The 27,287-nt window shown below is 39.2% G+C and overlaps 1 protein-coding gene across 1 annotated transcript in view; it reads left to right on the top strand.

Moving 5' to 3' along the window:
• Positions 1-27,287, top strand: part of exoc4 (exocyst complex component 4) — a 227,348-nt gene that overhangs the window by 25,789 nt on the left and 174,272 nt on the right. Inside the window, exons 8-10 of the mRNA XM_061912242.1 lie at positions 2,052-2,232; positions 16,590-16,735; positions 19,430-19,518. Coding sequence (XP_061768226.1) covers positions 2,052-2,232; positions 16,590-16,735; positions 19,430-19,518 — 416 coding nt within the window. The remainder of the gene's footprint in view (positions 1-2,051; positions 2,233-16,589; positions 16,736-19,429; positions 19,519-27,287) is intronic.

The following is a 27,287-nucleotide window of genomic DNA, read 5'->3' as shown; positions in this document are numbered from 1 at the left end:
AACGCCGTGACGTGTGACGGTATCAAACAAAAACTTGGCGAGTGTATTTTTTCCCGGCCCTTTTCCGTTGGTCAGTCTGAAAAAAGAGGAAGCATGCGGGAGAAGTGTGTTCATAGTAGGAAAGGGGATTATGTTTTCAGAATTGTACTGGAAATTTCATCAACATCCCTCTGTACCTTTTTAAGTATTTTTGCTAACAAATACACAAACAAACCCTGGCCAAAACATAACTTCTTTGGCGGCGGTAATTTAGTCTGCATTCTGCAAAGCAAAGCACGCCACCTTCGTTCCAAACGTTTCCAAGCCAACACAGAACCGATCACTTCACAGAGGGAAAGCTACTGTATGCTACTTGATAAACCATCACCCAGGATATATATTTGAAGCCAGCTAGGCTAAACAATACAATTTGTGAGGTATTTATTTTATTAAGAGTTAAATGTCACTCAACTTTTCTGTGATACAGCATTTTCCAAATTGATACTAAAAATGTCCACTGTAGAAGACACTGCTTCTCAGAAAGTAAATATTGAAAGTGAAAATTGTTATTTTTACATTGTCAATTTAAAGCAGTGGTTCTTAACCTTGTTGGAGGTACCAAACCCCAGCAGTTTCATATGCGCCTTCACCAAACCCTTCTTTAGTAAAAAAGATATATATATATGTATTTTTTTTCAATTTCAAGACAAAGGTATGTTTTTTTTTTTACTGGTGTACAAAATGAACCGTGCATGAACATCACCTTGTTCAAAGAACAACACAAACAGTGCATGAATTCACTACAAATTACACACCTGCAAATCAGAGGGAAACTTGTTTGGGCGTATCCGTAATACGCCGATAGGGAAAAGGTTTTCTTTACACAATCAGTTGGGTGTGTCTTGACCTCAGCGGCGGAGGCTTCGCTGAACCCCTGAGGTCGACTCACCGAAGCCCTAGGGTTCGATCGAACCCAGGTTAAGAACCACTGCTTTAAAGACACTGTAAGTTTTTTTTATATGTGCTTGAAACAGTGGATGTTCCTGGTAATTATTTATACTTAAAATACATGTTTGTTGTACAAACCTCGTTTCCATATGAGTTGGGAAATTGTGTTGGATGTAAATATAAACAGAATACAATGATTTGCAAATCATTTTCAACCCATATTCAGTTGAATGCACTACAAAGACAACATATTTGATGTTCAAACTGATAAACATTTTTTTTTTTGTGCAAATAATCATTAACTTTAGAATTTGATACCAGCAACATGTGACAAAGACGTTGGGAATATGGGTTGAAAATGATTTGCAAATTATTGTATTCCGTTTATATATACATCTAACACAATTTCCCAACTCATATGGAAACGGCGTTTGTAATAAATATGATTCAAACATTTGAGCATTATGTTTGGGTTTATCCTTAACATTCCTGACACTTTTTATTGCACATTAACTTTTATATTTTATTTATTTATTTATTTTTGGCAATACCACAGTATTTGTAGCTTTGCATTAAAATTAGATTTTTTATATTGTTACAACCCTATTGTTTATCCTACTGTAAATACTGTTTAACTTTGCTGTTTGCATTTTCCCTGTGTTTGCAGCAGTTGATTGACATCAATGTTAAAGGAGAGTGCCAGAGTCAGCCAAACTACTCATAATGGATTGAATACCTCCACTAAGTGGGCACTCGCTAGCATGGCTTCACTAGACCTCAGCTAATGTCGGAAAGCTTTGTCCTTGCGCAGGAAAACAGGAAGTCTGTTTGAAAGCATCAGCGTAGATGGGTACTAGTAGCACTCGGGTCGAGTAGAAGGTCGCTTTGGCTTCGGTTGTGCTTTCCTCGTCAACTGCAGCCTTTTAGAACTAATGAGAGGAGTTTTAGTCTCGTCTATCCAACCTTTTCAAGTCCATGCAGAAAGATGGGAGTGTATCTCTAAGTCTATCGGAGCATCTCAAACGTAAAGCTTCTGTGTGTCACTGTTTGTGTTTGCTCATTCAAATTGCTTAAAAATGTGTTTTAAGCAAGCAAAGTGAGTCACTCTCTGGCTCTCTCCTCAGGCAGCTGCTGGAGCTGCTGGAACTCCTGTTTGACAAGTTCAAGGCGGTGGCCCAGGCCCACAGCGTGGTGCTGGCCCACCTGCAGCGGATCGCCGTGCAGTGCCCCGGTGGCGCCCACGAGGAGGGCATCAAGCTGTACGAGCAGGCCGACGTGTCCGCCAAGATCCAGACGGTGCTGCAGGTCAGACGCAACTCGGGAATATTTAAGAGTTGTTAGGTGCAAAGGTGGAGTCAAATATGAACTAAAGTGGCAGTGCTCCGAGGTCAATTCACAATATTTCCTAATAACATTTGAACAATAAATAGTTAATTTATTTATTAATAGTAATTATTTGAGATTAGTTAATAGTAGGGGTGTAACGGTACGTGTATTTGTATTGAACCGTTTGGGTACGGGGGTTCCGGTTCGGTTCAGAGCTGTACCGAACGAGTTTCCACACGAACATATGAAGTAGCCACCTAAGCTAAAGTCTTAACAAGCTGCTCTGCTCCGTTCTGCCTCTGTCTCCTACACAGCACCCAGCATTGTCCCACCCACACAACCATCTGATTGGTTACATATATAGCGGTAACAGCCAAACAGCATTGATTGATTGATTGATTGATACTTTTATTAGTAGATTGTACAGTACAGTACATATTCCGTACAATTGACCACTAAATGGTAACACCCGAATAAGTTTTTCAACTTGTTTAAGTCGGGGTCCACGTTTATCAATTCATTATAAGCAGTGTGTAGTCAGAGCAGTAACAGCCAATCAGCAGTGCGTATTCAGAGCGTATGTGGTAAATGCTTCAGCGTCGAGCAGATAGGTGTTTAGCAGGTGAGCAGCGGACTCTCCCCAAATTATAATAAACACCTCCAGATAGGTACCAGCGACCCCAAAGGGAATACGCGGTAGAAAATAGATGGATGGATGGACTTCCAGTCAACGTTTTAGATGACGTTTTAGAAACAAACTGCAGCTCAGCTCGCTCACAGTCCTGGCTTGAGGTGAAGGCTAATCAACTTTTTGCGTAACGTTAGCTCATTTTGGGGTGTGTATGTTAGTTCATTGTGCAGTGTGTGTGTGTGTGTGTGTGTGTGTGTGTGTGTGTGCGAGCGATATAATAATGTAAGTGCATCATTAAGCCTGCATGAACTCTATGGTGTTCAGGGATGAATAGTCTCTCCTATTGCTATTGTACAATTTTTTCAGCTGTAGTTACATTAATCATTAGTAATGTAGCTGCCCAGTTTGAATGGCAGGGTCCCTACTATCACATGTTGATAAAAATATAACATTTACATAATAAAGATCAAATGCTGTAATAAATTAAGCATGATGAGTTTACTTGAAACTGTTCAATGTTGCGCTTTTTATATGTAGAAGAAACGTTTTGTCATTTTATTTAATCTGAGCAACAAGTTGAAGCAGTTTAATGTTGATTAACGTGGGCAGAGTTATTATAGTGTTCCCAATGTTCAAAGGATAAAGCCATTGTTTTCAAATTTGGTAAATAAATAACCAAAAAAATTAAAACCGAATATGAACCGTGGCCTCTAAACTGAGGTACGTATCGAACCGAAATTTTTGGGTACCGTTACACCCCTAGTTAGTAATATTACTGTACGTGCCATCCATCCATCCATTTCCTACCGTTTGTCCCTTTCGGGATCGCGGGGGGTGCTGGAGCCTCTCAGCTGCATTCGGGCGGATGGCAGTGTACACCCTGGACAAGTCGCCACCACATCACAGGGCCAACACAGATAGACTGACAACATTCACCTTCATCATTCACACACCAAGGCCAATTTAGTGTTGCCAATCAAGCTATCTCCACGGGGAGGACATGCAAACTCCACACAGAAAGATTGAACCCAGGACCTATACGTATTGTGAGGCACATGCAATAACCCCTCTACCACCGTGCTGCCCTCTGTACGTGCCTAATTGTTTAAATGTTAATGTTAAACTCTACCTAGCCTACCCTCAAGCGTTTTTGTTTTGTATCCGCCGCCATGACCGAACTCAATTTAATAATCAGTCAAGAGAGAAGGGCTAAAGTTGACGCTCTAAGATGGTGCTCAATCTCTAAGCAATTGCAGGAAAAAAATAAATTAATAAAGTGAGTATTTGCTTGTATTAATTTGAGGATCTCTAATTGGTAGCAATTTATGCAGCTTTCTTGCTGATTTAGCAGATGTTACACTGACCTATGGCAAATCTCAGAGGGGAATGTGTGGCAATTGCTGCTTGAAATGTGCGTGTGTGTGCGCGCCCCCGCCTGCGTTTGTGGGTGCGTGTCTGCGTTCGTGCGCATGCCTGTCCCCTAATTAAGGAGTTGTCCTTGTGTTTTTTTTGTTATTCCTACATATGTTTCATTGTTGCGAACAACCCCCTTTCCAAAAGATAGTTTTTCTACTGCAGCCAATACCCTAGTATTGTTTGGGTGCACAAAGTGTGTGCTTTACTGTCCCTGGTATGTGAATCATCTTGTTGTTTTTTCATTTAATTCCTTCCTTGTTTGCATTTCCCACATTCTGCATTCAATCTCTTTCCTCACATCCTGCTCCTTGTCATTTCCATAAAGGGCCCTATGATGATTTTAATCTACATTTATAACACTTCCTTATGGTCTAGATAATATGTATTGAAAATGCCAAACACATTAAAATTAGCATACATTTTGCTGCACAGTCATCTTCATTAATTTTTTTTAATAGTCTGCCTGTAAGATGTTCTTGTGTGGCAGCGTTCCCAGGATGCAAAAGAAGCCACGCCCAAATTTCTCCAAAACTATCGAAATGTATCTTTTGAAAATGTACACTGTAGACATATCTTGAAGTTGTCAGCGCTACATTTTTTCCAGAAACGGTCAAAAATAAACTAAGTAAAGATTATATAGATTCATTCGGTCACAACAATAGGTACACCTGCACACATTCTAATCAATTCAGACCCTGCATACAATTTTTTATTTTTAGCAGCATATTTTTTATTCACTGTAAGTCAAGATTGGCGCTGTAATGTCCCCACATGGCCTGACTGCAAGACCTTGTGAATAGAGGCATCTAAAATGCCATGCAAGCCAATGCCCAAAAATAAACCTTATGATTTGACAGTTTAACTTTTTTCCACACAAGTATTTTAATTGTAGCATTTATAAGTCAGAAGAGACAAAAATCATCAACGGAGTAATTTTTTCAGGACTGATTATTTGTATCATAAAACCAGACTTTTACATTTCTAAACTTGGTTCGTCATAGCTATTATTATTACTTCCAACAGGAGGTAATATAATTGTTTGGCTCTGTTTGTCTGTTAGTCGAGATGTTGATAAATGCCTAAATTGTAATATCGGAAATTATTGGTATCGGTTTTAAAATTATCGGTATCGGTTTTAAAAAAAAGTACAACTTTTTAGAACGCCGCTGTGTACATAGACGTAGGGAGAAAAACAGAGCGCCAATAATCCTTAAAAGCACTGCCTTTGTGTGCCGGCCTAGTCACATAATATCTACGGCTTTTCACACACACAAGTGACTGCAAAGCTTACTTGGTCAACAGCCATACAGGTCACACTGAGGGTGGCCGTATAAACAACTTTAACACTGTTACAAATATGCGCCACACTGTGAACCCACACCATGACAAACACATTCCGGGAGAACATCCGCACCGTAATATAACATAAACCCAACAGAACAAATACCCCAAACCCCTTGTAATACTAACTCTTCCGGGACGCTACAATAAACCCCCCGCTACCCACCCACCTCCCACCACCCACACCACCTCAACCCCGCTGTTCCTAACCCCGCCCACCTCAACCTTCTCATGCTCTCTGAGGGAGAGCGTGTCCCAAATACCAAGCTGCAATTTCGAGGCATGTTCAAAAAAAGAATGCACTTTGTGACTTCAAAAATAAATATGGCAGTGCCATGTTGGCATTTTATTCCATAACTTGAGTTGATTTATTTTGGAAAACCTTTCTACATTGTTTAATGCATCCAGTGGGGCATCACAACAAAATTAGGCATAATGTGTTAGTTCCACAACTGTATATATCGGTATCGGTTGATATCGGTATCAGTAATTAACAGTTGGACAATATCGAAATATCGGATACCGGCAAAAAAAGACATTATCGGACATCTCTGTTAGTTAGCAACATAACTAAAAAACGTTTTAGTAGATTTTGATGAAACTTTTATGAAATGTCTAAAACAGTGGTTCTTAACGTTGTTGGAGGTACCGAACCCCACCAGTTTCATACGCACATTCACCGAACCCTTCTTTAGTGAAAAATAAAATGTTTTTTTCTCAATTTAATCTTAATTTGTAAATATTAATCATGAAATGACTACTAAAGATATATATTACAAACAGAAAGTTACAGAAATGTACACATGATCCCATGTTTACATCTCATTGTGCAACATGTGAATGTTTTAGTGGCAACTTAATGCGATATCTGAAAGGGGTACAAATTATTTCCAAAGCAGGAACCCCACCTTATGGAAATGACTGTTGTCATTTGATTATAATAATACAACATTTTACCTGTTATTTACTCAGGTTTGTGACAGGTGCGCTGCTGGTGTGGCCACAGTGCACGTGCACGTGCACGTCTGACGTCGCTCACATGTGCTCCACTGAATGCTCAAGGAGTTTTTACCTTTGCTAATGCATATGGAAAATTAGAAGGAACATTGTTTGGGGGTATCCATAATAGGTCGATAGGAAGAAGTTTTTATTTACATGAGGGCTGAGGCTCCGCCGAACCCCTGAGGCCGACTCGCCAAACCCCTAGGGTTCGATCGAACCCATGTTAAGAACCACTGGTCTAAAATGAGATAAGGATCAAGTAAATACATGTTGTTTGATTCAGGATTGTTTTACTGTTGAAAGATAGGGCTTGGCAGAAGTCTGCACTCATATTTGTCAAATGTTCATAATTGGACACAAAGTTGCAAGAAGTGAGGTAAAATAAACTTGCAAGGTGAAAAAAATATGTTCGTGTTGTTGTGAGGGCTGTCTTTGACTAATGATTTTCATACTCCAATATGATTGGTTAGATTTTGCTCACAGTCAAATATGATCATCGATTGTTGTTTTTGTCTTTTCAAATGGCACAGCCAATTGATATCTCCACAGTTTCCACTGCAATAAAGTGCAAAAACACAGAGAATGGATGGTTCGGTGAGAGGTCTGACAGTTTATGAGGCCATGAATGTGACAGGCTGAGAGTCCTGACTGTGTGTAGGTGCTGCCAGAGAAGGATGGCTGCATGCATAGTGGACAGTTTGTTTTGGTAGTGATGTTTCAGGATCATTGCGGCAGACCGTAAACAGTAGAAGCATTTAAGTCTCACCTTAAAACTCATCTGTATACTCTAGCCTTTAAATAGACCTCCTTTTTAGACCAGTTGATCTGCCGCTTCTTTTCTTTCTCCTATGTCCCCCCCTCCCTGGTGGAGGGGGTCCGGTCCGATGACCATGGATGAAGTACTGGCTGTCCAGAGTCGAGACCCAGGATGGACCGCTCGTCGGGACCCAGGATGGACCGCTCGCCTGTATCGGTTGGGGACATCTCTACGCTGCTGATCCGCTTGAGATGGTTTCCTGTGGACGGGACTCTCGCTGCTGTCTTGGATCCGCTTGAACTGAACTCAACTCTCGCGGCTGTGTTGGAGCCACTATGGATTGAACTTTCACAGTATCATGTTAGACCCGCTCGACATCCATTGCTTTCGGTCCCCTAGAGAGGGGGGGTTGCCCACATCTGAGGTCCTCTCCAAGGTTTCTCATAGTCAGCATTGTCACTGGGGTCCCACTGGATGTGAATTCTCTCTGCCCACTGGGTGTGAGTTTTCCTTGCCCTTTTGTGGGTTCTTCCGAGGATGTTGTAGTCGTAATGATTTGTGCAGTCCTTTGAGACATTTGTGATTTGGGGCTATATAAATAAACATTGATTGATGATTGATTGATTGCATTGATTGAGACCGTAAACCTGTTTTGTTTTTGCAGTGATCCTTCCAAAGTGCGTTCAGATGTTACAATGCTTTTTGATGGGGGATGAGCCCACATCAGGCCCTGGTGTTGTATTTGTCTCTGAGCGAGAGCGAACATGTAGCACCCAATATTTGTGGCTGTCCAATTGTATTTGTGGTGTCCCGCCACAAATAAATGATTGTGTGAGAAACCGTATGCTCGCCAAAGTTGAATGGCCTAAGCTCCACACCACCGCAAAGTTTTGCAGCTTTCAGCATAATTTGGCTAACATACCAACAAAATATCCCCTCTTGCTTTTGCACATACAGTCGCGATCAAAAGTTTACATACACTTGTAAAGAACATAATGTCATGGCTGTCTTGAGTTTCCGATACTTTCTACAACTCTTGTTTTTTTGTGATAGAGTGATTGGATCACATACTTGTTGGTCACAAAAAACATTAATGAAGTTTGGCTCTTTTGTGAATTTATTATGGGTCTACTGAAAATGTGACCAAATCTGCTGGGTAAAAAGTATACATACAGCAATGTTAATATTTGGTTACATGTCTCTTTGCAAGTTTCACTGCAATAAGGCACTTTTGGTAGCCATCCACAAGCTTCTGGTTGAATTGTTGACCTGTCCTTTTGACAGAATTGGTGAAGTTCAGCTAAATTTGTTGATTTTCTGACATGGACTTGTTTCTTTAGCATTGTCCACATGTTTAAGTCAGGACTATGGGAAGGCCATTCTAAAACCTTAATTTTAACCTGATTAAGCCATTCCTTTACCACTTTTGACGTGTGTTTGGGGTCATTGTTTTGTTGGAACACCCAACTGCGCCCAAGACCCAACCTCTGGGCTGATGATTTTAGGTTGTCCTGAAGAATTTGGAGGTAATCCTCCTTTTTCATTGTCCCATTTAAAGCACCAGTTCCATTAACGGCAAAACAGGCCCAGAGCATAATACTACCTCCACCATGGTTGACGGTAGGGTTGGTGTTCTTGGGATTAAAAGCCCCACCTTTTCTCCTCCAAACATATTGCTGGGTATTGTGGCCAAACAGCTCAATTTTTGTTTCATCTGACCACAGAAATTTCCTCCAGAAGGTCTTATCTTTGTCCATGTGACATCAGAGTGTGGCTTAGTTTAGTGGTTCTCAACCTTTTTTCAGTGATGTACCCCCTGTGAAATATTTTTTAATTCAAGTACCCCCTAATCAGAGCAGAGCATTTTTAGTTGAAAAAAAGAGATAAGGAAGTAAAATACAGCCCTATGTCATCAGTTTCTGATTTATTAAATTGTATAACAGTGCAAAATATTGCTCATTTGTAGTGGCCTTTCTTGAACTATTTGGGGAAAAAAAGATATAAAAATAACTAAAAACTTGTTGAAAAACAAACAAGTCATTCAATTATAAATTACTTCTACACATAGAAGTAATCATCAACTTAAAGTGCCCTCTTTGGGGATTGTACTAGAGATCAATCTGGATTCATGAACTTAATTCTAAACATTTATCCACAAAAAAATAAATCTTTAACATCAATATTTATGGAACATGTCCACAAAAAATCCAGCTGTCAACACTGAATATTGCATTATTGCATTTCTTTTCACAGTTTATGAACTTTTGTTCATATTTTGTTAAAGTATTATTCAATAAATATATTTATAAAGTATTTAAGAATAGTTGCTATTTTTTCAGAATATTTTTAAAAATTTTCACGTACCCCTTGGCATACCTTCAAGTAGCCCCAGGGGTACGCGTACCCCCATTTGAGAACCACTGCCTTAGATGGTGGAGCGGTTGCCCAGAAACTTCCTGGTACGAATTCAGCTTTTGCCATTCTAGCCACTGCCGTTGTGTCTTTGGGCAAACCCCGCCTTGCTTCCAATGTCGCCCACACTAGTGTATGAATGTGAACGAATGTTTGGTGGTATGTGCAATTTGGCAGCCCGAAGTCAGTCCACCCTAACAGTCTGGGGAATAAGGTTATGTTCATCAGATATTCCATCAAAACTAAGGGTGTACTCATACTATTCTTGCAGTGTTTGAGTTGGACACATTTGCGCTTCAGTCCATTTTTTTGCGCCATCGCTTGTACACTTTCCCCGACTTTGTGCATCATTTTGAGTCTTTCTGATTCTACTGCCTATTCGGCTCATATGGTAGTGCAGCTGATCAGAAACTCGAGAGTTGGGCAAGGTACTTTACCCACATTGCTCCCGGTGCCACTCACATAGGACTGTATGAATGTGAATGAATGTTTGGTGGTGGTCGGAGAGACCAGACCGCAGGTGCAAATTGGCAGGGCAGCTGTGGCTACAAATAGAGCTTACCACCATCAATGAGTGAATGTGGAGTGAATAAATGATGGGGTTTCAGTTGTCACTGTTAAGCGCTTTGAGTGTCTAGAAAAGTGCTCTTTGAATCTAATCCATTATTTGTTGTTAAATACAGTATGTGCTTCATCGTTATTCCTTTGCATTTCTCCTCTGACTATTGCGCTTATTCTTTTCAAAGTTCTGCTTCTCAAATAGATAATTTTCAAGATTATGCAAAAGCATCAAGTGTGAATTTCTTGGATGTGGTCTCCACTTTGATAAGTCCTCCTCAGTTCTTCCACAGCTGTGATTTCTCTTTTCGTCTGGGATATCTTTTTGACACATTGCTCCGGTTTCTTGCCGTCAGAACTTCGTCTTATTTGAATCTCCCTGGTAAAATGATTATTTAATGTTGATGAAATAAATCAACAGAGGGCTTTTGTGTTGACTTGTAAAAAAAACACAAAAAAAACACACACTCAAGTACATCACTGGCCTCAGCTCATCATCCGAGTAAGAAGGAAGCAAATTGAACTGCCAGGCGAGCGCCATCAGAAGACAATGATCTTCTTTTAATTAGATATGAGGAGAAACGTTGCTACCTTGTACCCGTCCAACATTTTAATCACAATGTGTCACATTCATTCTGCTCTTATTTACATTTTACACTAGCTGCATTCTCTCCATCATGTCTCTTTCCCTTCTTCCACCCTGTCGACATCTGCTACATCTAACCCGCCAGAGACTTCATCAAAAAACAATCTATGTTTTGGCGGAGTTGTGGAAAGAATCTCTTGTCGGGGAGTTCTGCAACATTATCGACAACATTGAAGCCTGTAAACACCAGAATCTTGTAATTTAGGCTGCTGTTAGCATGGATCGCTAACACTTGTAGTTTTGTTGAAACAGTCGTCTTGTATTCTGCAAATGCATGAGAACAAACAAGTGAAATGGATTGCTTTGCTATTTTGCTCTTTTTCAAAGGGGAACTGCACTTAAAAAAAAAAAAAGCCTATCGTTCTCAATCATTTTGAAAGACACAAAAATGTATTTATTTATTTTAAATGTTTTTGTCTTGTGCCTGCTGGGGTATAATTTGTCTTGAATCTCAACAGTCCTCCTAGACCAGGGGTTGGTAACCCAGAATGTTGAAAGAGCCACATTGGACCAAAAATACAAAAAACTAATCCGTCTGGAGCCACAAAAAATGTAAAGCCTTATATATGTGTTATAATGAAGGCAACACATGACTTAAGTGTCTATATTAGCTATAATAGCCTACTATCAAAATGACAATGTGTCGCAGGCTGAAGCAAAACTCCGTTGAGAGAAATGTTGAAATATATTTATTCTACACATTTTTAGAAACCATTAGTAAATCGGAGGCTACTCCGAAGGTGAGATTACTCTTGCTTTTAATGGCCAAAGGTATAGATGTGTGTGTCCAAGTTGAAGGAAACGGCAGGCTGTCTTCTTTTTATAGATTTATTACAAGCTTTGGCAAGCTCTGTAATGTTTGCTGTGGTCTGGAACAACATGGGACACACACAAATATGAGAAATGCATTCATTATTACAAACAAATAATGTGTCATGAGACATGCTAATATAAATTATATACAAAGAGGATAAAAGTTAAGGATATTAAATGAGCTCAAATATACCTACAAATCAGGCATAATGAGGCAATGTGTACATACAGCTAGCCTAAATATTATGTTAGCATTGATTAGCTTGCGGTCATGCACTGACCAAATAAGCCTGATTAGCACTCCAACAAGTCAATAACATCAACGAAGCATTAACGCACATCATGTAACTTTTGGTGGACAAAATGACAAAGAAGGAGTGGAAGTTTTTACATGTAAACAAACTGTTGCGTTACAGTCTACACTATGGTGAGTTCAAGAACCTCCAAAATTAGTAGGACAAATCGATGTTGACCAAATAGTCTCATCGTGAAGCATACATTCAAGTATATTAAACAGTGGGCTTTTTAACAATTGGGAAGGTTTGTGTTATGTTTGTTCGCAACCAAAAAACATACTAAAACTAGAAATAAATTTCCCCCCCATCGATTTCCCTTTTGAATCATTTTTGAAAAATGGTCCAGGGTGCCACTAGGGCTGCACTAAAGAGCCGCATGCTACTTGAGAGCCGCGGGTTGCTGACCACCATCCTAGACTGACCCAATTAGGAACTGATAGCAAAAAATTCCTAATTTAGGGACAAATCAAAACTCCAAGAAACTCATCTGTTTCTCTCCAGCCCTGACATTGCATTTGTCTTGATCCACTCTTTCGTATTTTTCGTTATAAATCAGTAAACTCAATTTTCTGTTTCCGAGTATCATTTTATTTCCACAGCAAATAAGAATAGGGGTGCGACAACTTTGTAAAAAGTGTTTAATTAGCCTCAAAATATTTTGTTTAAAATTGATTTTATTAATAAAAAGTAAATTAACAATAACAATATGTAATATTTTCATATGTATTTTGAAGAAAAAAAGAAAACAGCGTTTTTTGTAAACTCTCCTTGTCTTTTTTTCTCATCGCAGTCCAGTTAATTGCCTCCAATTATAAATCAGTAAACTTAATTTTCTGTTTCCGAGTATCATTTTATTTCAACAGCAAATAAGAATAGGGGTGCGACAACTTTGTAAAAAGTGTTTAATTAGACTCAAAATATTTTTCTGAAATATGTTTTTATTAATAAAAAGTAAATTAACAATAACTACGTAATATTTTCATATTTTTTTTAAAGAAAAAGATGTATATTTCGTAAAGAAAACAATATTTTTGTAAGCTCTCCTTGTCTTTTTTTCTCATCGCAGTCCAGTTAATTACCTCCAATTATAAATCAGTGAACTTAATTTTCTGTTTCCGAGTATCATTTTATTTCCACAGCAAATAAGAATAGGGGTGCGACAACTTTGTAAAAAGTGTTTAATTAGACTCAAAATATTTTATTTAAAAAATGTTTTATTAATAAAAAGTAAATTAACAATAACAAAATGTAATATTTTCATATGTATTTTGAAGGAAAATATGTATATTTCGTAAAGAAAACAATATTTTTTGTAAACTCTCCTTGTCTTTTTTTCTCATCGCAGTCCAGTTATTTGCCTCCAATTATAAATCAGTAAACTTCATTTTCTGTTTCGGAGTATCATTTTATTTCCACAGCAAATAAGAATAGGGGTGCGACAACTTTGTAAAAAGTGTTTAATTAGACTCAAAATATTTTTCTGAAAAATGTTTTTATTAATAAAAAGTAAATTAACAATAACTACGTAATATTTTCATATTTTTTTAAAGAAAAAGATGTATATTTCGTAAAGAAAACAATATTTTTTGTAAACTCTCCTCGTCTTTTTTTCTCATCGCAGTCCAGTTAATTACCTCCAATTATAAATCAGTGAACTTAATTTTCTGTTTCCGAGTATCATTTTATTTCCACAGCAAATAAGAATAGGGGTGCGACAACTTTGTAAAAAGTGTTTAATTAGACTCAAAATATTTTTCTGAAAAATGTTTTTATTAATAAAAAGTAAATTAACAATAACTACGTAATATTTTCATATTTTTTTTTAAGAAAAAGATGTATATTTCGTAAAGAAAACAATATTTTTTGTAAACTCTCCTCGTCTTTTTTTCTCATCGCAGTCCAGTTAATTACCTCCAATTATAAATCAGTAAACTTCATTTTCTGTTTCCGAGTATCATTTTATTTCCACAGCAAATAAGAATGGGGGTGTGACAACTTTGTAAAAAGTGTTTAATTAGACTCAAAATATTTTATTTTAAAAATGTTTTATTAATAAAAAGTAAATCAACTAACAATATGTAATATTTTCATATGTATTTTGAAGAAAAAGATGTATATTTCGTAAAGAAAATGTTTTTTGTAAACTCTCCTTGTCTTTTTTTCTCATCGCAGTCCAGTTAATTGCCTCCAAAGTTCACTTTGTCAGCGGTTAATGCAATTTAAGTAGGGTCGCAGCCCCCCTCCCTTCATCAGTGCAGCGTTGGCATTTCATTAAGTTCTGTTTGGGGGCTGCAAGCGGGTGTTTCGCCCCATCAGCTCATCATTAGTAATTAATGCTGTGATGGGATTAGCCACCGCATGATGCTAGTAGCAAGTAGTGTCACACAGCCTTAAGCTATTGTTTACTTTAGTACGCAATCCTCATGTTGCCTTTCCTTGTGTAAACGGATGGTCTCATGTAACGGCTTTTCCCAAGCATGGCAATGGGTTTGCTCTCTGCAGCCTTAATTACATCATTACGGCCGGGATGGATCTCCATCTGCCCGGCCATTACTCCGTGTCCCATTCTGGGAGCCGACCCACATCGCGCCTCCGAATTAGACACAAGGCTAAATGGCCCTCGCTAAATTATGGAGCCATTTGATCCGGGGTGCAGGGCGCTATTTCGGAGCATATGTACCGCACACCGGGCGAGAAATTAAGACGGGCGAGGAAGAAAATAGAAAAATGAGGCGCAAAAGCGATTTTGAAAAATGAGAGTGAGTGAGCAAGAGGAGAGAATGATGGAGTGGAGGAAGTTCACTTTTCTCTGTGCTGGCCGGCATGGTGATGGTCTCGTCCTATTGTTAGAAGTTGATAAGATTTTTATGAAGCATGATCAGGCATTGATTGATTTGGCCATGGATCATTGGCCAAATGGTGGACACAACTCTACTCATTACGTGCACAGAGGTCTTTTTCTGTTGGAAAGATTTGGGTTGATTGAAATGCATTGCAATGACGAAAGTGTTGATCCATTAAAGGCCTACTGAAATTAGATTTTCTTATTTAAACGGGGATAGCAGGTCCATTCTATGTGTCATACTTGATCATTTCGCGATATTGCCATATTTTTGCTGAAAGGATTTAGTAGAGAACATTGACGATAAAGTTCGCAACTTTTGGTCGCTAACAGAAAATCCCTGCCTTTACCGGAAGTCGCAGACGATGACATCACCCGTTGATGGCTCCTCACATCCTCACATTGTTTTTAATGGGAGCCTGCAACAAAGAGAGCTATTCGTACCGAGAAAACGACAATTTCCCCATTAATTTGAGCGAGGATGAAAGATTCGTGTTTGAGGATATTGATAGCGACGGACTAGAAAAAAAAAAAATGTTAAAAAAAAACGCGATAGCATTGGGACAGATTCAGATGTTTTTAGACACATTTACTAGGATAATTCTGGTAAATCCCTTATCCTTCTATTGTGTTGCTAGTGTTTTAGTGAGTTTAATAGTACCTGATAGTCGGAAGGGTGTATCCACGGGTGTCTTGAGGCCAGTGTCTGATGGAAGTCGACGGCAGCTGTACGGACGGCACAAGCTCAGCTGATCTCCAGTAAGTGGCGACTTTTTACCACAAATTTTCTCACCGAAAACTTCTGGTTGACATGTGGTCGGGATCCATGTTCGCTTGACCGCTCTGATCCATAGTAAAGTTTCACCTCCGGGAATTTTAAACAAGGAATCACCCTGTGTTACCATGAATTGATTAACGTGGACCCCGACTTAAACAAGTTGAAAAACTTATTCGGGTGTTACCATTTAGTGGTCAATTGTACGGAATATGTACTGAACTGTGCAATCTACTAATAAAAGTATCAATCAATCAATGTTTGTGTGGCTAAAGGCTAAAGCTTCCCAACTCCATCTTTCTACTTTGACTTCTCCATTATTATTGAACAAATTGCAAAAGATTCAGCAACACAGATGTCCAAAATACTGTGTAATTATGCGGTCAAAGCAGACGACTTTTAGCTTTGTGTGTGCGCAGCGCTAATATTTCCTAACCGTCCGTGACGTCACGCGTATACGTGATCATTCAGCTACGTTTTCAACAGGACACTTCGCGGGAAATTTAAAATGACAATTTAGTCAACTAAAAAGGCCGTATTGGCATGTGTTGCAATGTTAATATTTCATCATTGATATATAAACTATCAGACTGCGTGATAAGTAGTAGTGGGTTTCAGTAGGCCTTTAATTCATTCATGGCTTGACAACTTTGCTTTCCCTAAATCCTAATTCCTCGAGACACTTCTGTAGCCACATTCCCAGTGCACAAAAAATTAGGAACCCTGACCTCAACCCAAGTAAACACCTTTGGGATACACTACAAGGGAAATTGGGTTCCAGCATTACTTGTAGGAACTGCTACTGAGGTCTCTTGTAGTTTGTTGATCACATTTTGTTGCTGTCCAGGTGCTGCTCATGGAGTATCTGGACGTGAAGAACAGTCGCAGCTCCACGGCGCCATCGGCGCAGCACGCCTACGCCAGCACGGGCAGCGAGTTTGCTGCCTTCTTTGCTAAGAAGAAGCCGCAGCGTGCAAAGCAGTCACTCTTCAAGTAAGGACCCACTCTTAAAAGTGCCCCGTATTGTACAAAACTGACTTTTTAATGACCCTATTAGTAAGGGTGTCCTTATCCGATACAGATATTGGATATCGGTCAGCAAATAAAAAATAAGTATTGGATTGCAGCTAAAACCTCTGATATAAGCTCCTACCTGGGGACGGCGTGGCGCAGTGGGAGACTGGCCGTGCGCAACCCGAGGCTCCCTGGTTCAATCCCCACCTAGTACCAACCTCGTCACGTCCGTTGTGTCCTTGAGCAAGACACTTCACCCTTGCTCCTGATGGGTGCTGGTTAGCGCCTTGCATGCTAGCTCCCTCCATCAGTGTGTGAATGTGTGTGTGAATGGGTAAATGTGGAAGTAGTGTCAAAGCGCTTTGAGTACCTTGAAGGTAGAAAAGCGCTATACAAGTACAACCCATTTTATAATTTATTTATTTACCCGAGCTGTCCTGCAAGCGTGTTTACTTTTGCAAAGCTGGAAAGCCTGTCGACATCTATATATCCTCTGATAAGTGTGAATCTCTTCTTCTATTTTAGTCAGGTCATTTCAAAACTTATATTTAGACAAATTTCAATGGTCCACAAGGGAAATCGTTAAAATGTAAACATGGTAGGCTATAGGCTACTAGGAGCTAGCGCCTACACAACAGCTAAGCACACAATAGCAAACAGGCTATACATACGTATACATAATACGTTTCCTTCATTGCACTCTATATATACATATATATATATATATATATATATATATATATATATATATATATATATATATATATATTTATAAAACAGCACGTTTTTCAATACAAACAAGTACCAAATAATTCTAGTTACATATTACTTACAAATACGTCCGTCAAGGCAGAAGCATATTAGAAAATATCCAGCAACAAACGTATCCGCATCATTCAACTTACTGCGCCATGAGCTTAACTTTATGAATTATTGTGATCCCTAGGTGTTGCCCAAAATAATTACCAGTCCACTTAAATTTGAAGACAGCATAAGTCCGTTACAGACGGTCAATAATAAATAGGTTTTTCATACCTCTCATTGGATTAATTTTACTTAATCAAACATTTTTCTAACTTCCACACTACAAAATAAAAAAGCATTTATGATTCCTGCTGATATCCTGTCGTATTAATATCTGCATCGGCCAATACTCAAGACCCCAATATCGGTATCATAGAGGAAGTGAAAAAGTTGTGTTAGGGCACCCCTACTTATAAGTAATATACTGTATGTCCCAAAAGCCTGTTTATAATCACTCAACATAAGGCATTATTCATCGTCTCTTTATAGTATACTTTTGGCATTTCAGCAGTTTAACTTAAGTAGCTAACATTTGTGTCTTCTTTTCCTACTCCTAATGTTTACATTGTCGTATGTATTATGAATGGAATTTAATATGTAAAACTGCAGAGTTACATTGTACACTACCATGAATTGATTAACGTGGACCCCGACTTAAACAAGTTGAAAAACTTATTTGAGTGTTACCATTTAGTGGTCAATTGTACGGAATATGTACTGAACTGTGCAATCTACTAATAAAGGTTTCAATCAATCAATCAATCAATCAAACACAGTGATACCTCGATTTTCGTATACTCTAAAGCAGTGGTTCTTAACCTGGGTTTGATCGAATCCTAGGGGTTTGGTGAGTCAGCCTCAGGGGTTCGGCGCAGCCAGTCAAGACACACCCGACTCATCCATACTTGCCAACTTTGAGACCTCCGAATTCGGGAGATGGGGTGGGGAATTGAGGTAATGGGTGTGAGGGGGTTGGTGGTAGCGGGGGTGTATATTGTAGATTCCGGAAGAGTTACTGCTGCAAGGGATCTTGGGTATTTGTTAGGTTTTTTGTTACGGTGCGGATATTCTCCCCAAATGTGTTTGTCATTCTTGTTTGGTGTGGGTTCACAGTGTGGCGCATATTTGTAACAGTGTTAAAGTTGTTTATATGGCCACCCTCAGTGTGACCTGTATGGCTGTTGACCAAGTATGCATTGCATTCACTTATGTGTGTGTAAAAGCCACATAAATGATGTGAATGTGCCAACACGCCGTTTGTATGGAGGAAAATCGGACGTGACGACAGGTTGTAGAGGACGCTAAAGGAGATTGGTTTCCCCGGGAGATTTTCGGGAGGGGCACTGGAATTCGGGATTGTCCCAGAAAAATCGGGAGGGTTGGCAAGTATGGACTGATCGTGTTAATAAAAACTTTTCCATATCGGTTGCAGAAGTCACACTGATTTGCAGGTGTGTAATTTGTTGTGAGTTCATGCACGGTTCATTTTGTACACCAGGAAAAAAACTAATAACTTTGTCTTGAATTTGAAAAAAAAAAAAAAATATTCACAAAAGGAGGGTTCGGTGAATGCGTGTATGAAACTGGTGGGGTTCGGAACCTCCAACAAGGTTAATAACCACTGCTCTAAAGCAAATGTTTGCATGCTGTCTTGATTATTGTATGGCATTTCTAAAAAGTAGGTAAAATACACTATAGGGCTTCTTAGAGACACAACGTGGACAAACACAGCTCATCAGCATTCAACCTACAGACACCCAAACAGATTGTTTCCAGCAGAGCTTATCAAAGACACTTTTATATTTTCTAAATTCCACCATCAAAGCTTCCAATACATAAACTTGACAAACGTCTCTCATTTTCTTGTAGGTTTGAATCTTCCTCCCATGCCATCAGCATGAGTGCTTACCTGAGGGAGCAGAGACGAGAACTCTACAGCAAAAGCGGAGAATTGCAAGGTAAGGTGGCTGATTCGGATGCAGAGAGGATAGCCGGCTTTAAGCGTCGCTATAAGGGGGAAAAGGTGTGAAAATGTGACTTATTTGGGACTATTTATCAGTTAAAAGCAGGACATTTATGACTGAAAAGCCAAACGACTCACTTAGTGTTTGGAATTGGACTCCCTTCTCTGTACATAAAGGAGCAGATGGATAGGAGGGTGTGATGCAGGTCAAGATGGAACACTGGCAGGGAAACAAAGAGATAGCAGTGTGACTTTGCAGAATCCACCCATTTAGAGAGGCATTTAAACACACGCACACACACACACACTCACGCACGCACCTAGTAAATGTGTCCACACACATGCAGAGCGGTGAGTGAGCTGCACAGTCAGACTCTGGAGAATCAAAGCTCTATCTTCCCACTCTGGCTCTTTTTTTCTGTGACCTTGAGGTTTCACTCTGCACCATGCTTGTCTGCAACCACTCCTTACTTTCTCACAAACCCAGCCCCCCTGTGGACAAGATTGGGTAAACATAAAAAAAAGCCCCGAAAGGTGCAGGAAAGCTCTTTATTCTGTACACCATAAGAAGGCGCTAAAAAGAACACTGAAAAGCTATAATTTGGGAGCTTATGGGCTGAAAATGTTTTGTTTTTCTGCATCGGCACAATTATTGACCAAATATGATGATGTTTGACTAAGAATGACGAATCATAACTTGGAAAGATAAATGTACTGATTCAACACAAAACTGTCGGTTAAAATCCTGCAATATTAAAGTTCGGTTGTACGTCGGTTCTTCAACAAAAACATTCGCCAAACGTTTTCTCCCGTTTTCAGCCAACCAAATGTGCTTAACAAACTAGCCCGTTTGGCCGCGTGTCATTCCACAGAATCGAATGGGCAAAAAATCCCAAGTGTTGTTGACTCAGTGTCTGAGCTTTTTTATTGAGTATGACTGCAAAATAGGCCACCATGGGGCTAAAGGAAGTTGCGAGTGCCAGGACTTTGATATAGAAAGTGAGGAACTTAATTTTAATAAAAAAAAAACCTTCCACACTACAAAGTTAGGTTCTGCGGAGCTTTCCATTCTCCTTTTCCTTAATCGCTGTCTTCATCAACAGGAGTCAATAATGAAGGTAAAAGTGATGGCTTATTGGATATATATTTTACATTGTTGTACATGCAGAAAACAATGTGAAATCTGTATAAAGGATGAATTAAAGCGCTAAACGTACACGACGAGGCAGCATGATGGCACAGGGGTTAGTGCGTCTACCTCACAATACGAAGGTCCTGGGTTTGATGCTGCGCTCGGGATCTTTCTGTGTAGAGTTTGTATGTTCTCTCCGTGACTGCGTAGGTTCCCTCCGGGTACTCCGGCTTCTTTCCACCTCCAAAGACATGTACCTGGGGATAGGTTGATTGGCAACATTAAATGGATTGTGAATGTTGTCTGTCTATCTGTGTTGGCCCTGCGATAAGGTGGCGACTTGTCCAGGGTGTACTGCGCCTACCGCCCAAATGCAACTGAGATAGGCTCCAGCGACCCCGAAAGGGCCAAGCGGTAGAAAATGGACGGATGTACAGTGGGGAAAAAAAGTATTTAGTAAGCCACCGATTGTGCAAGTTCTCCCACTTAAAATGATGACAGAGATCTGTCATTTTCATCATAGGTACACTTCAACTGTGAGAGACAGAATGTGCAAAAAAATCCAGGAATTCACATTGTAGGAATTTTAAAGAATTTATTTGTAAATTATGGTGGAAAAAAAGTATTTGGTCAACCATTCAAAGCTCTCACTGATGGAAGGAGGTTTTGGCTCAAAATCTCACAATACATGGCCCCATTCATTCTTTCCTTAACACGGATCAATCGTCCAGTCTCCTTAGCAGAAAAACAGCCCCAAAGCATGATGTTTCCACCCCCATGCTTCACAGTAGGTGTGGTGTTCTTGGGATGCAACTCAGTATTCTTCTTCCTCCAAACACGACGAGCTGAGTTTATACCAAAAAGTTCTATTTTGGTTTCATCTGACCACATGACATTCTACCAATCCTCTGCTGTATCATCCATGTATCCATTTTGGTATAAACTCAACTCGTTGTGTTTGGAGGAAGAAGAATACTGAGTGGCATCCTAAGAACACCATACCTACTGTGAAGCATGGGGGTGGAAACATGCTTTGGGGCTGTTTTTCTGCTAAAGGGACAGGACGATTGATCCGTGTTAAGGAAAGAATGAATGGGGCCATGTATCGTGAGATTTTGAGCCAAAACCTCCTTCCATCAGCGAGAGCTTTGAATGGTTGACCAAATACTTATTTTCCACCATAATTTACAAATAAATTCTTTACAATTCCTACAATGTGAATTCCTGGATTTTTTTTTCACATTCTGTCTCTCACAGTTGAAGTGTACCTATGATGAAAATTACAGACCTCTGTCATCATTTTAAGTGGGAGAACTTGCACATCGGTGGCTGACTAAATACTTTTTTGGCCCACTGTACTTGACTGCTATTGTGATCACTCAGTCAATATTTTTTTATATAGCCCTTAATTACAAGTGTCTTTAAGGGCTTCACAAACTCACAAAAACGTCCCATGATCTAAACCCACATGCGATGGTAGAGTGGCCGTTTTGCCACACGTACTCACAAGAGGGGGATTCAATTCCAAATACTGCGTTGTCAGAGGTGTTGCTTCTTTGACTCTTAAAAGCTGTTTTTTACACAACAGAGCAAAACCGTTTTTGCCCAGACTAAATAGTGTGAGTCTTGGCACCACCGCTCAGACAAGATTTGACCAATCTCAGTCCATTACCATGAACTAATGAAGTCTGCTCAGATGATATGGAAATTTTTTTGTAATTATGATCAATTACATTTGTGTTATGTTAAAAGGTTTGAATGTCTGGAAGGAATTATTTGGATAAAATTTTGTTACTTTTACTTTCGGGATTTTTGCTTGGTTTTTATCAGAGTTTTGGATTGGATTGCTAATGAAAACCGAGGTAGCACTGTACTATGATAGACCTAGAAGGGCTGATTTGCTGTACAATACAAGAAAAACGTTGCAATGTAGTCAATGAAACTCATTTATACAGTCCGTGCGTCTCCTCCCTTGCCGCTATGCAAAAAACAAGCACAGCAGTGATCAACTGTGGATAAAGGAAAACCCCCAAATGGTCTTGAAATAACAGCTACCACCTTTTCATATTTCATCTGTCTGCACCTTCGGAAAGAAGGAGCAGTGTGGAATCTCTTTTTTTTTTTTTTACTGGCTGAATGCCTTGGAGCGTTCATAAGAAGATGAGATTTCTCTGAGCTTTCATTTCACCTGTCACAATGCGCCGTCCTGCCTGCCTGCCTGGGCTTCAGCCTTTTCAATGGCTGCAAAGAGATTGAAGGAGTAAGAAATCATTTAGAAAGAGAAATAAGTCCACTGTGATTGGTTGGCGGATGACAGGACGGCGGGACGCAAGGGGAGGGAAGGTTAAAAGTCATTGTTTTCCATCAGGGTCCAGCGAAGAAGCCATTAAGAGATTTGGAAGGAGAGAAATTAGAAGAGAAAAACATGCATTGAAAGAGACTTCATCCTGAATCAAATGAAGTTGGGGGACAAGGCGCGCGGAAAGAGAGATGGAGTTGATGAGTTCTTGTGGAGACAGGATTTAGTCATCTACTTCGAGCTTAGTCAAGGGTGCTTGTAGCTACAAGACTTATTTGAAGTCAGGAGCTTACCAACATGCACTATACTTGTAGGGAATAGTTTTACAGGACACAACATTGCAGTGGTTCCTTTTAATCTCAATGGACAAAAGCAATGTTTCTTTCATGATCATCTCAGAGAATCAGAAGAAGTCAGACCAAAATCATGGAGAAGTTTCTTCAGTAAAAAAAATATGACTAGAGTGGTGAAGTTATATTTTCATTTGAAATTTAATTGTATTGACAGTTCATTTTAGGAAACATTATTATTTATTCTTTATCAATTAAATTAGAAAGTATGTATTTTAGTATTGCGTAATTGTATGTCAATGTACTTTTCATCAGTTCTTTATGAGTCCCTTCTTTTTCATCAATATCTATTTTGTAATCAGTCTGACTTAAGCCTTGTTCAGAATGTTGTTGTATGTGCTGATTTACGTGTTAAATAGATAATAATCTTTGTGATGAACACATGCTTTCATATCATTGGACAATGTTTATCCTGTTAAACCAGGGTTTCCCAAACTGCGGCCCCCCAGCGTCCAAAATCCGGCCCGCGGGAAGTCCCAAGTTTAAACGAAATATAAACAATTATGTTTGATTATTTTTTTAAATCTGTCCTTTCTAATGCATTTTCTGCTGCTTGTTACTCTGTTTCTCCTAGCCGGTCAGGCAAATCATATTGTTTGAAAATGCATTTTTCCATCGATGGAGTGCGCACTTGTCATGTTTTCAGTCAATCAAGTCAATTAGTGCACAAGGAATATGTATGTATGTGTATATTTGTGTATGTATATATGTATGTATGTGTGTATATATATATATATATATATATATATATATATATATATATATATATATATATATATATATATATATATATATATATATATATATATTAGAGATGCACGGTTTGCGGTCTCATCCGTGGATAAACCACGGGTCGGGCGGGTGACATGACGAAAAATGAGATTTTAATTAGATTCGGGCGGGTGGCGGTTGAACCATCCGGAAATATTTGATATACATGATTCTAAGATCGGTATGCTTTGCCATTCAAAGAGCCATTTAAGACCCGTGTCACAAAGCGAAGAAAACAATAGGTGACGCTAATATTCTCTAGAATGACTGCCGGCAGTCACCCAGATAATAAGTATTAGGGCGTGCTATGAAGCCATTGACTTTGTCGCCTTCTACAACATGTACGATCTGCTTGTCAGTCCAGCATCACGTTGTGTGTGGCTTCCGCAGCAACACACACACGACTGGAAGGCATACTGGGTGACACATAGTACACTAATGGTTGTGATATAAACAATTTTAACAATCTTAGTAATATGCGCCATGCTGTGAAGCCACACCAAACAAGATTGACAAACACATTTCGGGAGAACATCCTCACAGTAACACAACATAAACGCAACACAACAAATACCCATAATCCTTAGTATCCATGACAATTCCTGACCACCGTAAGGTGGGCGGGGTTGGGGGCGCGGTGGTGTAAGATATATTCAGGTGTTGTCACGGATACAAAGGATTTTGGGTATTTGTTGTGTTGCATTTATGTTGTGTTACTGTGAGGATGTTCTCCCGAAATGTGTTTGTCAATCTTGTTTGGTTTGGCTTCACAGCGTGGCGCATATTAGTAAGTGTTAAAGTTGTTTATATCACAACCATCAGTGTACTCTGTATCACCCAGTATGCCTTTCAATCTTGTACGTGTGATTGTGGAAGCTGCACACAACATGTTGCCGGACTAACAATCGGTTTGTACATGTTGTTGAAGGTGTCAAAGGCAATGGCTTCACAGCACGCCCATAATCTTGTCATCAGGATGAACAACAATTGGATATTCGCGAGAACGTTAGCGGCTCCAATTGTCTTCATTACTCTGTGAACCTGGTTTAAATAGCTCTGTGAGTGGTAAAGGTGGCCGACCTCTGATGTATTTCAGCAGGCGGGTGGCGGGCAGCTGCGGTTCTGATAAAATGTTGGTTCGGGTGAACGGTGGGTGATGCGGTTGCGGATGATATAATTGCCTATCCGCGCATCTCTTATATATATATATATATATATATATATATATATATATATATATATATATATATATATATATATATATATATATATTACATTACACTTTATTGTTCCCTGAGGGAAATTCAGCACCACAGTTCACTCACAATAAACAACTAACACTTAGGTATTTTTTACTTGTGAATAATATACATAAACTGTGATTTAGTTTAATCTTGACTTTGTAGATACACTGAGACGAAGTCTTAGATCATAGTTTTTCTTAAGTTGCACCAATTTCCTCAGAATTTTCAACAAACCTGAAGTGTTTTGTCCAGAGAGTTATTTGTGATTTGTATGTTTTTAGAATGTGCTTGTTCTATTTTTGGCCAAAGTAAAACAAGGAAAACAACCTGGAGTTGTCTTTATTTTAAAGTTATCATGTCTTGATTTTACCATTACGGCCCACTTGGGAATACATTTTCCTCCGTGTGGCCCCTGAGCTAAAAGGAGTTTGACACCCCTGCTCTAGCAAGTTTCCCTTGACAAAGTCATGGGGGGGTCTTGAAAGGGAGACATAGTGTGTTTGATCTCTGGTTGAACTAGTGGCGGGAAGGTTTCTTGTGTTAAATTTGAAAAATAATTATCAAAACGTTTATTTTCTATAAATGTGTTTTAATACAAAACCTGTCACTATGTGACTCAAGTTTGAGTCACACTGTGTAAAATCTTTTTTCAAACAAGTAAAGTGTGAAACATTTTTTGTCATGGTGGGCTACAGATAAAATTCTGCTTATGGCCCCTATTTAGCCAGGGGCGGCCCTGAGAAGATATAAAAATGCCTGCTAGAATTTGAGGGCTGTACTTGTGTGTGCCAGATACTGTACACGCCACTGCGAGGCACTGATTGGCTCAGTGCATGGTCAGCCTCCCCAAACATCTCATCAAGAGCAATTATGGGGTTCATTTTCTCGCTCCAAGAAACGCTGTCCCTCGGGGGAGACTAGAGGAGACAACCCGTCAAGCTTTTAATCAGCACATTCCATTCAGGTCTAACCCTTGCGAGTTTCAGTGCGAAAGTGTGTGCGTGCGTGTGTGGTAAGAAAGAACCACCAGAGATGCTTTGTATTATTGTTATTATTGTTCCCAACTTTTTCAGACTAATGGATTTGAATGTGTACTTATTGTGTTGAGGCCAACACATGCCAACACACAGGACCAGTTAATTGCTCGTCCCTTGCACACACCTCATACCTTTTATTACGGCGCCATATTTATTCTACCCCCAAGCTGGTGGAGGTTTTTTAGCCACGACTTCACACTACAAAACCTCATCCAGTTTCAATCCCACTTCCTATGAATAAATGATGAAAATAACAATTTTCCAGCTGTAGATGTGTTACTACCCCTTTCATTGCTTCTACATTGTCTGTGTGGAGCAGCAGATGACACTTCTGGGAGGTGAGGTGAGAATATATTTAGCCATAACTCCCCACCACAAAATGTATTTAAAAAAAAAAAAAAAAATTCTTTAGTTTCCCATTATATCATGGTTGTTTATTGTTTCGTGTAATGTTGCTTCAGGGCACGTTTGAAGTGACAGCTCGTCTCTCCATGCCTCATGATAGCATGATTGCAAATAAAAACACATTCCATCACCGCCCTCATTCCAATATATTTTACACATTCATTGTTTGTTGCATTTTAATCTTTAAAATAGACTCATTCAAACCAAATCATACAAAAACTAAAGCCACCATTCTATTAAAATAAATAAGGTAAATCCAATGTATCTGTTTAGACACCCCCAAAAATTAGCACAAAACACATTTTATAAAGAATACCTACAGTTTTACATGCAGAAAACCACATTATAATTTAGAGTATTTTTTACTCCCAGCAGTCCAAAGACTACTTGGAAATCTGTTTTGGTATCTTCTGATTGACATTTGGCTGTGTCATTAGATTCAACAGGAGAGACCATTAACAAAGTACATTAATCAGATTGTTGGTGTTTTTTTTACCATTCACTTTAATGCATTATGTGTGTGTGT

Source organism: Nerophis ophidion, linkage group LG10, assembly GCF_033978795.1.
Source record: "Nerophis ophidion isolate RoL-2023_Sa linkage group LG10, RoL_Noph_v1.0, whole genome shotgun sequence".
Lineage (NCBI taxonomy): Eukaryota > Metazoa > Chordata > Actinopteri > Syngnathiformes > Syngnathidae > Nerophis > Nerophis ophidion.
The sequence above is the reverse complement of the archived record's forward strand: the minus strand, read 5'-3'. Positions and strand labels throughout refer to the sequence as shown.